Genomic DNA, 16,126 nt, shown 5'->3' with positions numbered 1-16,126 from the left:
AATGGAGAAACTGAAGCCAGGACTGGGGCAGGCCCAGGACAGGCTCAAGCCCAATTCTCAGTCCCTGCTCAGACCCATTGATGGCGCCCTGTTAGCCACCAGCTGCCGTGGTCCAAAGCCCTTGGCCTGGGATTGCCTTTCCACACGCATCTCTCAGCTTCCTCTCTGCCTCGCCCGCAAAACAGCAGACAAGGCGATGACCTGCTACACCTTCCCGCCATTGCACAGTCCACCACCTGGCTACCAGCCTACATTTTTCCCACCCATCCGATACTTCCACCTCTCAAGGAGCACTGCCAGACCTCCCTCCTTCCAGAACCTTCTCAGACCCTCCTCAAACTCTCACTTCCCTGAGGTTCACGGTTGATCCCTCCAGCTCCCCAGGAATCTGTTTCCTCTCTTTCCACATCTACAGTTGTACTTTCAAGGTTCATGAGTCAAATGCTCCTTTTAGGCACTGATTCACTTTGGGCCAGTGACTTCGCCTCTCTGGGCCTCAGTTTCCTCATCTGACAAATGGGGACAATGACAGCACCTACCTGCCAAGAGTTTTGGTGACATGAGGTTAGTACAGAGCTGGACACAGGGCTCCCTGCCCGGTAGGGGTGCTCGGCAAACAGCCCAAACGGCCCCACCAGCACCGGCCAGGGGATCCCCGGGTGAGGCTGCACCAGGCACCGCTGACCAAGCCAGCATCTGGGGCTGACTCGGAGCCAACTGCTGGCCCATTTCCCAGACCTGGCAAAGCCCCCAGCAGTGTCTGCCTCCCTCAGGCTGGGCTGGCAGCCGAGGGTCCGTCTGAGGAGGGGCTGTCTCAGAGGGTATTTCTAACACAGATTAATGATGTCCCTTTCCGGCTCACACTCCCTCCATGGCTCCCTGGTGCCCTCTAGGCCTCCAGCCCTGCTCTGGCCCAGGGGGGCTACAGCATCCCTGTCTGGCTTGATCTCCCCTGACTGGAGCCTCCTTCCAGCCAGCCAGCCAGAGCCCCAGTGTCATCCCGCAAAGAGCCATCGCTACAAACAATAGATTTAACAAAACGGACATCCCAGAAGCCTTTCCTGGGTCCCAGGAAGGGGGCATTTCATCCCCCGTTGGGAATAAAGATTGGGAAACTGAGGCCCCAAGAGGCCAAGTCACCTTTCCAAGAGCTCCCAGCCGAGCCCACTTCAAATCACACACTCAGAGCGCTTATTCGCTGTGCATGAGACTATCTTTTGGTGGGGGGGAGGGGTCGGGGGTGGCTTCTATTTTCTCTTTGCTGATCTGATTTTTTCCAGGGAGCCTGCCTGCCTCATGCAATTAAAAAGAAATGTTAAATAAATGTAGGTGCCGTTGTCAGGGTTCCAATGCGTGGGCAACAGGACTGATCCTCAACCGGTCAGTACCCGTACACAGAGTTGCCAACAGGGTCTCAGAGAGAGGCAGCCCCATGGGGGTCACACAGCTATTCAGAGGCAAATCTGGAGACTGACCTTTGGGGAGGGGGACAGGTCAGGTCCCCACAGGTGGCAAGGGGGTGTGGCCCCTTTAAGAAAGCAAGGCCAGTAAGAAGAGCCCCAACTGGGGAGGGAGAAAGGAAGGGAGCAGGGCCAGTTGCTAGGGGCAACCAGTTGCCTAGCAACAGACTTCCTCTCTGCTAGCTCAGGGCCAGCAACTGGGGAAGGGGCTTTCTGCCCTGGTCACACCTCCTCTGTTGCTCCCCACGGCCTGGCCCTGCAGGAGGAGTCCTGTGCCCTCTACTAGCCAGCCAGTGTCACACCTCTGGGCTTTTGTCCAGGCTGTTCCCGTGCCTGGAATGCCTGGAAAATCTCAGCCTTCAAAGCCCACAGCAAACATGGCTCTGTGTCCTGGCTCCTCCTCTGGGTGCCTCCAAGGTACTAGAGGGCTGGAAGTGTCAGGCTGGCTCTGTGTCCTCCAGACTGGGGGCTCCCAGGGGTCAGAGTTGGGGTGGAGTCTCTTGGGGGGAAGCATTCCCCGGAATTGGCTGGGTGTGCGATGTTGGTGGCCGGGATGGAGAGTGTGAATGAATGAATAAATGAAAACAAGTCCATCTCACTTGGCCCCCTGGGTCACAGTAAGTAGTCCCCAGCTTGGAGGGCAAATGGGTGGGGTGGCCATGAACTGCCCCCCACCCCCAACTCTCCAGGATGGGAAAGACGGAAATCCTCTGGCTGGAATAATGCTGGATCCTGGAAGTTCTGTCTAGCCCTGGGTTTGAGCCCTGGTCCTGCACATTCTCACTGGGCAACCTCAGGTAAGAGTCCTACTCTGAGCCTCAGTCTCTCTGTTTTTCAAGCTGTGACTTGCCCAAGGTCACAAGGCCCATTTGGTCTGGGGGTGTAGATTCAAGCCCAGCCCGCCTCTTCCCTTTAACTCCTGTTCCTTACAGACTCTCCACTTGCCCAAGATTCTGCCCACAAGTTGCCAGGTCCCCTCACCTCCATAAAAGCCCTTTTAGGAGAACCCACCAAAATAAGAGTGGGTCATACTTACCCAAAAATGCTCCCCAAAATACGACATCCTGATGCCTTCTGTGGAGACCCCTGCAGACTCCTGTCTAGGGCCTGTCTGAAGAGAGAGGCAAGTATGAGCTGCAAAGTCACAGATATTCCAACTGTCCTCTCTGTGGAGGAGAGAGAGAAGACAGTGGAAGAACCAAAAGCTGGGAGCATGCCAGGGCTCCTGAGATGACTCAGTCCTAGGCCAAGTAGCCCCAGTCTAGGAGGACAAAGCTGGATACAGATGCCCCAAGTTCTGCGGGGTTAGATAGAGGGCTAGGGGCTAGGGGAACCTAGACTAGAGGAAGGGGCAAGGGAACTGGGGTTCTTAAGCACAAATAGGAGTTCACTGTTGAGAAGGTTATTGGATGAGCCCTAGACTGGGGAGAAAAGTTCTTGGCCATTTTATTTTTAAATATGTTTTTTTTAAAAAAAATATATTTTATTGATTTTTTTTTTACTGAGAGGAAAGGAGATGGATAGAGAGTTATAAACATCAATGAGAGAGAAACATCGATCAGCTGCCTCCTGCACACTCCCTACTGGGGATGTGCCCGCAACCAAGGTACATGCCCTTGACCAGAATCACACCTGGGACCTTTCAGTCTACAGGCTGACGCTCTATACACTGAGCCAAACCAGTTAGGGCTTAAATATGCTTTAAAATAGATTTTTAGAAAAAGCGGAAGGGAGGAGAGAGAAAGAGAAATATTGATCAGAGGAACATCATTGATCGGCTGCCTCCTGCATGCACCCCTACCGGGAATCGAGTCTACAGCCTGGACATGTACCCTGACTGGGAATTGAACCAGTGACCTCTTGGTTCCTGGGTCGATGCTCAACCCCTGAGCCACACTGGCTGGGCTTTGGCCATTTTATTGATGGGAGAACAGGCCCCATCCCTGAGGGGAAGCCACTTGCCCAAGTCACACAGTGAGGAATGGATAGATTCGCACTCTGAGCCCACCGAGTCCAGTCCTGAGCACTCAGCTCCACACTGGGCAGCTCCTGTGGGAAAAGGGTTTGGTGAGAAATGGACACTGGGGCTGTGGTTAGCAGCATGGGTGTTGGGGTCCCTTGGGGTCTCCTGAGTCCCTCTACAACAGCCCCCATGTCACGCATGCTCCTGGAATGGAGTGCTCACCCCTCACCCAGGTGCTATTGGCGCCTCCAGGAGTCCTAACCCTACCCCCGGAAGCCAGTGTTCACCTGGTATCTGAGTCACTGTCCGGCTCTATGCCTCAGTTTCCCCATCTGCAAAACAAGGGAGAATGCCAAGATGGGGTCTTGCTGGGGGACCCAGGCCTCCCTGAAGACGGGGTGGGTCAGGCCACCTGGCGACAGACGGAGGGACAGTTGGTGTCCTTGGCATGTTCTCCAGGCCGGGCTTGTCACTGGAGCCTGCTGCCCCATTCATAATTCATGACTCCGAAGGCAGCTCAGCAGCAGCTGGGAGCCCAGCATGCACAGTGGCAACAGAGACAGGGCTGGTGACCGCAGGACTGGAAAGCTCCCTGGGCCTTACCAGGAAAGGACGGAGCAAGGACCTTGGACAAGGCTGCCCCTTGCTGGACCTCAGTTTACCTAATCTTGAAAGTGAGTTTAGCTTGATCCATTATCATCCAGCCCCAGCCCCTTGACTTTACCCAGCACCCACCATGTGCCCACATGGCCAGGACAATACCAGGATCTGTGAGATGATTCAGCCCTGGGCCTGCTCCCCGAGGAGCCCCCCAGTCTAGGGGAACAGAACTGGTTACAGACACCTGGTCCTGCAGGGCCACGCTGGGCCAAATGGAGGAACAAGAACTGGGGAAGCCTGGACTGAAGAAGGGAGGCATGGGTGTTGGGTTTGTTTGTTTTTTTTAATATATCTTTATTGATCTCAGAGAGGAAGGGAGAGGGAGAGAGAGATAGAAACATCAATGATGAGAGAGAATCATTGATCAGCGGCCTCCTGCACACCCCCAACTGGGGATAGAGCCCACAATCCAGGCATGTGCCCTTGACCGGAATCGAACCTGGGACCCTTTGGTCCGCAGTCCAACGCTCTATCCACTGAGCCAAACCAGCTAGGGCGGGTGTTGGTTTTTTTAAAACATATATATTTTTATTGATTTCAGAGAGGAAGGGAGAGGGAGAGAGAGATAGAAACATCAATGATGAGAATCATTGATCGGCTGCCTCCTGCGTGTCCCTTCCTGGGGACCAAGTCCGCCACCAGGGCATATGCCCTTGACCAGAATCCAACTATGACCTCCTGTTTTATAGGTCAATGCTTAACCCCTGAGTCACATCAGTTGGGCAGGTGCTGGGGTTTTAAAGCATGAATAGGAGTCCAGGCACACACACACACACACACACACACACACACACACACACAACTCATTCAACAAACATTCCCAACCTCCACCCTTGTGACACTGGGACTTTTGAGAACCTTCAGTGCCCAGTGCAGCCCCTGAGGAACCCAGCCTGTCACGCTAGGCTGACATCCCTAAAAGGAAAAGCCTTAAATGTCTATCTCATTTCTTAGTTTCTGGCCATGATCTAGACTCTGAGCATCTCTAAATCCCTTAGAGCTAGGCTGACCGACATAGGAACCACTAGCCTCATGTAGCAGCTTTTTTTATTTTTTATTTTTAATCCTTACCAGAGGATGTGTTTTTCATTGATTCTAGAGAGAGAGGGACGGAGAGGGAGAGAGAGAGAAACACCGATGTGAGAGAGAAACATTGATCAGTTGCCTCCCGTGCATTACGTGCTCTGACCCACTTGGGTATGTGCCCTGGCCAGGAATCGAACCTACGACCCTTTGGTGTACAGGACAATGCTCTAACCAACTGAGCCATACCAGCCAGGGCTGTAGCCACTTCATATTACTTTTGTTGTTGCTGTTGTTAATCCTTACCCGAGGAATTGGTTGCCTCTAGCACATGCCCCAACGGGCTGGGATGAACCTACAACCCAGGTATATGCTCCAGACCAGGATCAAACCCGAGGCCCTATGGTGTGCAGGCCAACGCTTTAACCACTGAGCACACCGGTCAGGGCTAGCCACTTAATTTTAAACTAAGTAAGTTTTACACGAATCCCCTCATCTGTGCCAGCCTTGCTCCCAGGGCTCAGCAGCCACACAGGCCGGCAGCTACCACGCAGGACGGCACAGGTAGAGACGTCCGTGAGTGCTGTTTTCGAGGATCCCGGGAGCCACCAGGCCCAAGTTCCACAGAAACCAAAAGTCGCGATACTGTTTTGCCAACTCTGATTAGATTCCTCCCCGCTGCAGTGAGTGCCAGTGTGTGTGTGGCGCTGTGCTCAACTCTCACAGGTCCCAGTTCATTTAACCTTCGCAACCCCACGGGGTGGGGGAGCGATCCCAGCGCCACATAGGAGGAAATCGAGGCACAGAGCGGTCACTCGCTGTCCCCAGGTCACGGTGATTTTGTCCGTGGCCTGTCTGCCAAGGGCTCCTGTTCAGAACCCTCACGGGTGGCCCTGGGCCTCCACGTCCACGCTACTGCCCGGCCCCCCACCACAGCACCCAGAGCGGTAACAGCAGGCAGCCCGCAGGCTCGGCCAGGCCCAGGAAGTGACACCCGCTGTTTCTGAAACCCAGGGGGCAGAGGGGTACCCTATCTGTCCCTGAGGGGGGGCAAAGAGGGGCCGCGGGGCCTCCGGCAGGGCTCAGACTCACCCAACAGCGCAGCCAGGGGGCTTGGCTCCAGTCAGACAGGGCAGGCACCAGACACACGCAGCCCCTGCCACTTCCGCCAAGCCGAGGCCGTGGGTGTGGGGGACAGGAAGCGCACCCGCCCCGCCCGCCGCCCAACTGCCACCTCACCGTCCCCTCCCAGAGCAGCACCCCTGGGACCTCTCTGGACCAGAGCAGGCCACAGATCGGTAAACGGAGGCCCCTGGATCTACAGCCCTCAGCCGAGGGCTGTTAACCAACAAATCGTAATCATGACGATTGTGAAATAACAGAACCCACAAAGTGAGTACCGATCCTGGGCTAAGCATTCCACAGCTCACCAACCCAAGGTGGGCCAGTGACGCCTGCTCAGAGATGGAGAAATCGAGGCTCAGAGAGGGCAGCCCCCGTGTCCAAACTTGCGCAGCTAACGAATGGCAGTGCTGAGAGAGACTCAACCCAGGGTCTCATTAGGACTTTCACAGGCTTGGGGCAACCTTGCCTCCCTGGGCCCCAGGCTCCATTCAGAAAATAATGCAGCCCAGCCAGCGTGGCTCAGTGATTGAGCATCCACCTATGAACCAGGCGATCATGGTTCGATTCCCGGTCAGGGCACATGCCCAGGTTGTGGGCCCAACCCCTAGGGGTCACGCAGGAGGCGGCCCATCAGTGATTATCACTCGTCATTGATGTTTCTATCTCTTTCTCCCTTTCCTTTCCTCTCTGAAATTAAAAAAAAAAAATTTTTTTAAAGAAAGAAAATAATTTGTACTGTATTTTACAGCTACATTGGCATAAAGACAAATATATTGATATCATATATTTAAAGGTTTTCTTTGATCCCACAGCTTATTTTTTCCCCTCCTGATTTTAAAAGAAGTTAAAACATCTTCAGGGGCCCCTGAAAGTAATACACCCAAGAGAGACACGGTGGTCACGGCATCTGCTGGAACCCAGGTCTCCTGGCCTCGGTAATGCCCGTGCAAAGCCCAGAGATAGGCAGGGACTTGCCCAAGGTCAAACAGCAGGTAGTCAGCTGACCGGGATGCCCCCCAGCTTCTGGCTGCTAGAAGCAGGGAACAGAGTCCTCCCTGGAGATGTCTGACATGAGCCCTGGCACCTCCTGGAGATGAATCCTGCCTCCCAGCACCAGCTCCCCCAAGCCTGGGGCTCGGTGCCTGGCCTGGTGTGAGGCCGGGCCCAGGTCGGAGCCCAGTCAGCAAAGAAGGTCAGACTTTGGCTGCTGGCCTCCGGCTGGGTGACCTTGGGATGCCCCTGACCTCTCTGGGTTTCCTGAGTTTTGTGAAACAGGATCTGTCATTTTGCTCCCCTCAGTGCGTTTGCTCACAGTTGGGCCAGTTCAGGGTTTTTCTCTCCTTTTCTGTGTCCACCTCGCGGCCATGCTGTGTCGATGGCCAGCTGTTACGGGCTTCCTCCCTGCAGACTCGGCCATCAGAGCTGCGGCCACTTACACACTCCGGCTTCATTCCCACAATCGCATCAGAGACAGTATCTCACCCGGGCCATCACCCCAAATGGGGAAACTGAGGCACAGGCCCATGTTACACAGCGATTGGGCCACTGAGTGGGCATCTGAGCTCACACAGGAATTTTTCAGTCCTCCCCACTGATGGCCCCCCTTCATCACCTTTTTGGGCAAACACTGAGCCCCCAACTCCACCTGACTCCAGGCTGGAGCCACAGCAGGCGACACCCTTGCAGACTCCCTTCTCTTCTCTCCACTCCTGGTCAGCTGTGACCTCATTTATGATCGGTAATAGCGCAATTAGTATTATAATGACCATGCCTATATTTACAGCACTCCCATCCTCCCACAGTCTCCTTTGATCTTCCAAGAGGGATTCAGCCCATTTCACAGAAAAACACACCGAGGTGCAGGAGGGCCAAAGCCACATACAGAAGAACCAGATTTGAACCTGGGGGCCTCAGACTCCCAGCCCAATGCTCAACCCTATGTCCATACAGGCACAGAACTTCAAGGAAAGGGGACAGGCAGGCCCGGCACCTCCTCCTGCCCAGGATCCTGCCCAGGCACTGTCTTGCCCCTGGTGTGGGTGATGGTATGTGGGTCAGGGTGTGCCCTGGGCGGTCCTGCTGGTGAAACCTGGGTGGTGGAGCTCCTGTTCCAGTGATTGCAGCCTGGTGATATAATGTACTGCATGGCAGACTAGCCCTTCCAGCAATGTCACAGTGTGACCATCAACCCATTTTACAGTGCAGTAAACTGAGGCTCAGAGGCCAGCAAGGCATGTCAGGGGTGGGGGTACATGTGTCTTCAAACCCATTGCTCTCTCACTCCCAAGCCACCAACATCTTAAGCAAAAGGGTGGGATCAAGATCTGGCAAAAGATGGGGGGCGGGGGGCGTCAGAACTTATAGAATACAGGCTCTGAAGCCCCCCGCCCCATTTTCAAAGGAGAAAACTGGGGCTCAGGAAAGGGCTGCCACTTGCCCAAGGTCACCAGAGACAGGTCCATCCAGAGCCGCCTCCTGGTCCCCACTGCGACTTGGCAGATGACTCCTAAGATCCGAGGCAGATGGAGGGGCCACCCACCCTCCTCCACACCCCCTCACAGTCAGCTTCCAGCAGGATCCCAATTTACCTCGATTTATTTTAATACCCAGGAACAGATGCTCACTGCCCAACCCCCACCAAGGCAGGGACCACTCCCAAGTCTATCTACTCCAGGCCCTTCCCGGCCAGGCCTGACCGGCTAGGCAAGACACCCCACACCAACCCACTCCCCAGAATTCCACCTCGAAGAGGGCCCATGAAGAGGATGCCAATGGAAAGCCCCCCACCCCATCCTTGTGGCAGGGGCCGCTAGAGGACAATCTACAGGAGGGGCCCAGAGGACCCCCAGTTCCTCCACTAGGACTGGATCGGGATTCCCAGCGGAGAAAAAGGGAAGGAGATTCCTTATCTCGGTCCCCAGAGGGTCTGCAGGTCCCAGCTGGGAAGAGGGAAATTGGGGGTGGTCTCCACTTCAGCTATCCTGGGTCCCAGGCTGGAGGGGGGGCGGCGCCCCCATCTTTGCAGCCCCAGAACCTAGACCCAGATACAGGCTTAGAATAAAGGGATTTGAGGAGGGGTCTCGCATCATAGCTGTTCCCCTGTGCGCCCCGGTTCTCAGCCAGGAGACGGGGCATTAGGGCAGGGGTCCATGTCTCCCTCCGTGGGGCCCTGATTATCACCTGGGGGAGGCAGGGCGCCCACCCTGCAGCCTCCCCCCGAATCCCTGCTCGCCATCCCTCCAAGTCCCGCCGCACCTTTGCGCCCCCGTGGCCACCGGGACTGCGGGCCACGGTGCGTGCGCTCGCGGGGCCGCGCGGGCCAGGGGCATGGGTGGGAACCCACTCACCTCCGAGCTCGGGCCGAGCCTCGCGCCCGCCGCCACCTGCGGCTCGGTCTCTGACACCCGAGCCCGCCCCGCCCCTCCCTCCGCCGCTGCAGCGGGGCCGCCGGGTGGCTCCGCCTCCGGGGCGTGGCCACGAGAGTACCCCGAGGCCGCGCCGGCTCCGGAGGCAGGGCGGGCTCTCCACGCAGCCAGCCATTGGGCCGTGTGGGCATCCAGCTCCGCCAGCCCGCGCTCTGATTGGACGAGTCAGGCTCCTTTCATCTTCCCCCACCCCTTCCACCACCTGCAGGTCATCTGCATAATTTAAAGCCACAGGCGTCGCCCCATCCGAGACCCGGTGGGAGGGGGAAGGGACGACCAATTTATTTGAGCTCCCGCTGTGTGCCAGGCACTGAGCAGGGCTCATGCGATGCCCCCACAAGCCTGTGAGCGGGACATTATTGATCCTCATTCTGAGGGCTGCCCCTGGGTGGGCCCCAGGGGTGGGGAAAACTATCTCCGAGAATGCTGTCATGTCACAGATCTGAAAGGCTCCTGCCCCTCTCATCTGGGTCCCCCAAAATGAGACTTAGTGCCTCCCTGTACCCCATTCAACCTTCCACTTCAATACCCTGCTGATCTCCGCCCCCCCCCCCCCCCCCCACACACACACACCTGGTACCAACCCAGCCTGCTCCTCCACCAGCCCCAGAGGCCTGGAGCCCCTGAGGGTCTTCTCCCTTCATCACCCACATTGGTCCTGCCGGCCCTGTGTCTCTGAAGCGCTGGACTTGCCCCTTTTCCTGTACCCGGAGTGGCCCCGGTCCAGGCCCCGTGCTCTCCAGGCTGGATGCTGCCTCCGTTTCCTACCTGGGCCTCTTGTTGCCGCCACCCCTGCCTCAGACAACCTCTGTTCCCCATAGCAACTATCTTTTTTAAAATTAAATGTTTTGTTTCGAGCAGTTTTCAATCTACAGTATTATTGTGAAGATGGTATAGAAAGTTCCTGTGTATCCCACACCCAGTTTCCCTATTACTAACATCTTACATTAATGTAGTACATTTGTCACAATTACTGAACCAACATTGAGACGGTAACTAAAGTCCATAGTTTACTCAGATTTCCTGTTCTCACTAATGTCCTTCTGCTGTCCCAGGATCCTATGTGACAGTTAGTTGCCGCGTCTCCTGAAGCTCCTCTGGGCTGAGACAGTTTCTCAGACTTCCTTGGTTTTGATGACCTTTACAGTTTTGAGAACCGGTCAGGAGTTTTGATTTAAACACATATATATTGGGTCCTGGCCGGTGTTCTCCGTGGTTAGCGCATAGGTCCGAAAACTGAAGGGTCACAGGTTTGATTCCCGGTCAGGGGCACGTGTCTGGGTTTCATGTCTAGTACCTGGATTGCAAGTTTAATCCCAGGAAACACAAGAAGAGGGCATGTGCGGGAGGCAACCAAATCAATGTCTCTCACATTGATGTTTCTCTCTCTCTCTCCCTCCATCTCCCTCCCTCCCACTCTCTCTAAAAATTAATGGGAATTTATTAATTTAAATATGTTTTTTATTGATTTTAGAGGCCCAGTGCACAAAATTTGTGCACTGAAGTGGGGGAGTCCCTCAGCCCGGCCTGTGCCCTCTCACAGTCCAGGACACTTTGGGGGATGTCCAACTGCTGACTTAGGCCCAATCCCCCTCTCACAGACTGGGAGCCCTCTTGCAATCTGGGACCCCTTGCTCCTTACCGCTCACCTGCTCACTGCTCCTTAGCCCTGCTGCTGAGGCCGGAGAGGCTCCTGCCCCTGCCACCCACCACCACCACCACCGCGCTCGCCAGCCGTGAGCCCAGCTTCTGGCTGAGCTGCGTTCCCCCTGTGGGAGTGCACTGACCACCAGGGGCAGCTCCTGCATTGAGCGTCTGTCCCCTGGTGGTCAGTGCACATCATAGCGACCAGTCATTCAGCTGTTCGGTCATTTGCATATTAGGGTTTTATTATATAGGATTGGCCCTGGCTGGTGTTGCTCAGTTGGTTGAGCATCATTCCATGTACCAGTTGCTGGTTCAATTCCCAATTAAGGCACATGTCCAGGTTGTGAGTTTGATCTCTGGTCAGGGTGCATACAAGAGGCAATTGATGGATGTTGCTCTTACATTGATGTTTCTCTCTCTCTCTCCCCCTCTCCTTTCCTTGCTCTCTAAAATCAATAAGAACATATTTAAATATGTTGAAATATACTTGACATACAATATTGTGCAAATTTAAGGTGTACATGTTGATTTGATATTGATATGTATTACTGTATGATTGCCACCATTGGGATTTGTGGCGTTTTTCTCATGGTTGGACTGGGGTGATCCGTGTGGGGAGGAGAACGGGTGTGAAGAGATGAGCTCGTCTCATCACACTGAGACCAGGGCGCATGCCATCAACGTGACTTATCACTGTGATGTTGACCTCAACCACCTTGTTGAGGCGGTGCTGTTAGGTGTCTCCTCTGTAAAGCTTCTCTCTTCCCCCTTCCCGTGCCGTATCCCTTGGAAGGAAGTAATTATTTACAGCCCACACCCAGGGGTGGGGGGTCCTGCTTCCCCTTGAGGGCAGAGCATCCACATAGATTATTTGGGATTCCTCTGCTTGGGAAATCTCTCTCCTCCCCCCTCTATCTATCTGTCCAATTATTCATGCAGTGAATCCATGGACCCGTGGATATTTATTTTACACGTTGGGTTACAATCTAATACTACTTTACTGATTTCCTTGCTCAAACTGTCCCAGCTTCGGCCATGGGGAGCTTGTTCAGTTGGCTCTCGTGTCCCTATCGCATGTATCCTGGTGTTTTTCTCTTAGCCCTTCCTTACTGTCACTACAGGGTGCTCCAAGCTCATCTCCTCTATTTCCAGCCCCAGCCGAGAATCCGCCTTTTCTCCGAGGAGCAGCCTTGGTGCCTTTCCCTGGAGAATGGTGCTAGGAACCAAGACTGGGGCAGTAGGGGTGCTCACTGCCCCTAGAGCTCACTGCTTCTAGGCCCGCTCAGCTAACAGAGCAAGGACATACATGTGTGTGTGCTAACCTGTGTGTGTACACAAATCTATAAGTATTTCCATATGTAACTGCCTGCATCTATATAAAGTTAAACCTGAGCCGAAGCTGGTTTGGCTCAGTGGATGGAGCATCGGCCTGCGGACTGAAAGGTCCCAGGTTCGATTCCGGTCAAGGGCATGTACCTGGGTTGTGGGCACGTCCCCAGTGGGAGATGTGCAGGAGGCAGCTGATCGATGTTTCTCTCTCATTGATGTTTCTAACTCTCTATTTCTCTCCCTTCCTCTCTGTAAAGGTTCAATAAAATATATTTTAAAAAAATAAAGTTAAACATGAGTTCGTGTAGATGTCTCCAATGAGAAACCTTCTTCCCCCCTCCCCCCTCCATTTGCTTCATAGTTCCATTCCAGGTGCAGGGAGTGGCTTTAGGAGGTTAACCCCAAGACTCGGGGTTTTATTGTTGTTGTTGTTTTAAATATATTTTTATTGATTTCAGAGAGGAAGGGAGAAGGAGAGATAGAAACATCAATGATAAGAGAGAATCATTGATTGGCTGCATCCTGCACGCCACCCACTGGGATCAAGCCCATAACCCAGGCATGTGCCCTTGACCAGAATCGAACCTGGGACCCTGCAGTTCACAGGCCGATGCTCTAGCCACTGAGCCAAACCAGCTAGGACTTGTTGTTTTTTTAATAGAAACCCTTTATCTGCTTCTCCAGCTCAAAAACCTCCCCTGACTACTCAGTACCCTCAGTCAAGACTCCAGCCCCTCCCCATAGCCCTGCGTGCCTGTGCAGTCCAGCTTTGCCCCTTCTTTGCAGTCTGAACAAAAGCAGCCCCACCCCAGGACCTTGGCTCCTGCTGTTCCCTCTGCCTGGAGTGCTCTCCTCCCAGCTCCACATCTGACTGGTAACTTAGCTCTCAAATCCTATCTGGAAGCTGACGCCCCCTCCCACTCCAGGACCGACTTGGGGTGTTGTGTCAGGCTCAGCCCTCTCCCCCGACATGCTGGGGCGCTCCTTGGGGGCCCTGGCACCATCCACACCAGCCAGGTGGGGTCTGAAGCCTGGGCCAGGGGAAGGTAGGGAAGAGGGAGAGAACTCTTGTTTCACAGGCAAGACCTTGGCTCCTGGACAAGAGGATACTCTCTGAAGTCACCGAGTGTCAGAAGCTTGACTTGATCCAGGAGCACTAGAGGCAAAGCTCTCACCTGCCCTGATCTTGGATCCCAGCAGGTTCTGTGGTGACGAGGAGGACAGGATGCAGGACAGGTCCATGTGGGGTGCCTGGAGCGAAGCTGGCCAGAGGACACTCGAGGTCCCGTCAACACCCCTACAGCCCAAGACCACCTCAGCCGGAGGTTCACGGGCCAATGCTTTTATTTCTGAGATGGGGGCGGGGTGCCCGGAGAGGTTAAATAACGTTCACCAGATCACCCAGCAGTGTTGCCAAGCTGGATATAACCACCACTTCCTGAGCACCTACGTGCCAGGCAGGTAAAGCTACATGCTGTGTGTAGGCAGGTGCCTGTCCCGGCAGCAATCCAGGCTCCGGACTAGAAGGAAACACAAGAGGGTGGACAGGGCGGCACTGAAAAAGGAGTAGGTCAGGTAGAGCCAGAGGGGTGCCTGGGCTGGGGGTGGAGGTGGAGGTGGGATGAGAGAGCAGGGAGGGCTTCCTGGAAGAGGGGCCCTAGCAGGCGGGGCTTGGAAGATGAGAGGTGATTGTGCTGCTTTTCCCAGGAGAATCCTCTCCTCCCTTCTCCCTCACTGTCTCCCAAGAGCTCACATCTTCCCAGAAAAGTGCTTCAATCCCACCCCACTAGGGACCTGGGTCCCCAGCCCATGCCCTCCCCTCCTCCTCAGTGCCTCCAAATCTGTGAGTCCCAAACCTGGTCTTCTCACTGCTCCCCAGCTTGGCCCGCCCTCAGCCCCAAGAAGGGGAACTTGCAACTGCTCAGTGGGGCATGCAGGCAGCTGCAGGCCCATAGCAGCTGCCCTTGTTCTGGGCCTTCAGTGTCACCAGTCTCCTCTCAGTTCCTCTGCCTCTGCGGGTCCCTCCCCAAGCCTGCTCGTTCCTCCTAATGTGGCTAGATCCTTTGCATCCTTATCCTGGGCGGCATGGGGGCCTCCTCTGGGCACTGCCACCCCTCCACCTCACCCCTGTGGGTGGTGATCTCCTGTGTCTGGCTCCCCTCTCCATACTGTGTGGCCTGTGAGGACAGCGTCTGCTGGATGACGACGGGCTGCCTGGTGGCATTCCAAGCAGAGGACACGGGAAGTGCAAAGGCCTGGAGGCGGGATCTGGATGTTGAAGCAACATGAGAAACCCCAGGAGGGTGGTTTCGGCTCAGGCAGCTGAGGGGTAGGGTATCAGGGAGGGGCTGCCGGTTGGCAGGCGGTGCAGTGGGTGCCTGGGCCAAGAGCACACATCTGGCTCCTGCGCAGGCCCGGCACCCTCAGGTGCTTCACTGCTGCAGGGATATTTTTAGTTGGCTGCTCCTGCAGGGGCTGAGCCAGACAGCTGTCAGGAGAGATTGGGAGAGAGAATGCAGAAGGGTGCAAGCTGTTCTAGCATGTAGATGGGAAAGGGCCAGAGCTATGCCCTGGACCTCTCAGCCTCAGCCTTGTGGTGTAAATAAAGTTTTATTGGAATGCAGCCATATCCATCTGTTCAGTTACAACAGCAGAGCTGGGTGGTGTGGACAGACTGTATGGCCCATGATGCCAAAAATCTACCTGGCTTTTTTTTTTTTTATAGAAAGTGCCAGGGCAAAAAACTCTCTTTGCGGGAGAGAAGGGGGGCTTGGTAATGGTTACTAAATGATTTTCCCCACCATTTCTGATTCTCCTCCTTCCAGGTACAAGGGAGGACTTAGTGTCACTCAGCTCCAGAATTAGGCAGTCATGTGATTTGCCTTAGTCAATGAAATGCTTCCTGGGCAAGCCTTTAGGACAGGGGTCCTCAAACTAAGGCCCGCGGGCTACATGCGGCCGGCCGGGTGTTTCTGCCGCCGCTGAGTGCATAGGAATTTGTTCATAGTTCTTTTTAAAACTATAGTCCGGCCCTCCAACGGTCTGAGGGACAGTGAACTGGCCCCGTTTAAAAAGTTTGAGGACCCCTGGTTTAGGAGATGGTCCCGACTCACAGCCATGTGACCCTTCCTGTCTCGCCACCCGATGTTGGAGGTGGTGCAAGTTGTCAGGTTGGGATGCTGAGTGAGGGTGATGAGAAACAGCAACGTCAGAAATGTGGGAGGAGGGAAAGACCCACCACGTATTCAGGGCCAGAGCCTAAATGCCTCCTGCCCCCCCAGCTTATTAAAATAAAAATAGAATCAAAGTAGAGATGTCAACACCTGCCACTCGCCCTGACTCTGATCCCTGACTGCTGTAGACTGATGTGTCCCCCTAAATTCCTATGGTGTAGCCCACATCCCCAATGACATGGTTAGGAGGGAGGGCCTTTGGGAGGTCACTAGTGTTCCATGAGGCCATGAGGGTGGAGCCCTTGTGATGGGATTAGTGCC

General features: G+C 54.9%; 1 protein-coding gene across 14 annotated transcripts in view; it reads right to left on the bottom strand.

The window, feature by feature from the left end:
* FCHO1 (FCH and mu domain containing endocytic adaptor 1) overlaps nt 1–9,647 on the bottom strand; it is a 32,167-nt gene extending 22,520 nt beyond the window's left edge. For 2 of the 14 annotated variants that reach the window (XM_036314443.1, XM_036314455.1), the window contains exons 1-4: nt 9,579–9,647; nt 3,711–3,755; nt 3,423–3,509; nt 2,497–2,571 (exon numbers count right to left, since the gene is read on the bottom strand). In XM_036314443.1, coding sequence (XP_036170336.1) covers nt 2,497–2,523 — 27 coding nt within the window. In that variant the 5' untranslated portion in view covers nt 2,524–2,571; nt 3,423–3,509; nt 3,711–3,755; nt 9,579–9,647. Of the gene's footprint in view, nt 1–2,496; nt 2,572–3,422; nt 3,510–3,710; nt 3,756–5,154; nt 5,179–6,198; nt 6,266–9,578 lie in introns of those variants that run through there. The other 12 variants (XM_036314445.1, XM_036314446.1, XM_036314447.1 and 9 more) reach the window with 12 other exon arrangements.
* Between the last annotated feature and the right edge of the window lie 6,479 nt (nt 9,648–16,126).

This window comes from Myotis myotis, unplaced genomic scaffold (genome assembly GCF_014108235.1).
Source record: "Myotis myotis isolate mMyoMyo1 unplaced genomic scaffold, mMyoMyo1.p scaffold_m19_p_6, whole genome shotgun sequence".
Lineage (NCBI taxonomy): Eukaryota > Metazoa > Chordata > Mammalia > Chiroptera > Vespertilionidae > Myotis > Myotis myotis.
The sequence above is the reverse complement of the archived record's forward strand: the minus strand, read 5'-3'. Positions and strand labels throughout refer to the sequence as shown.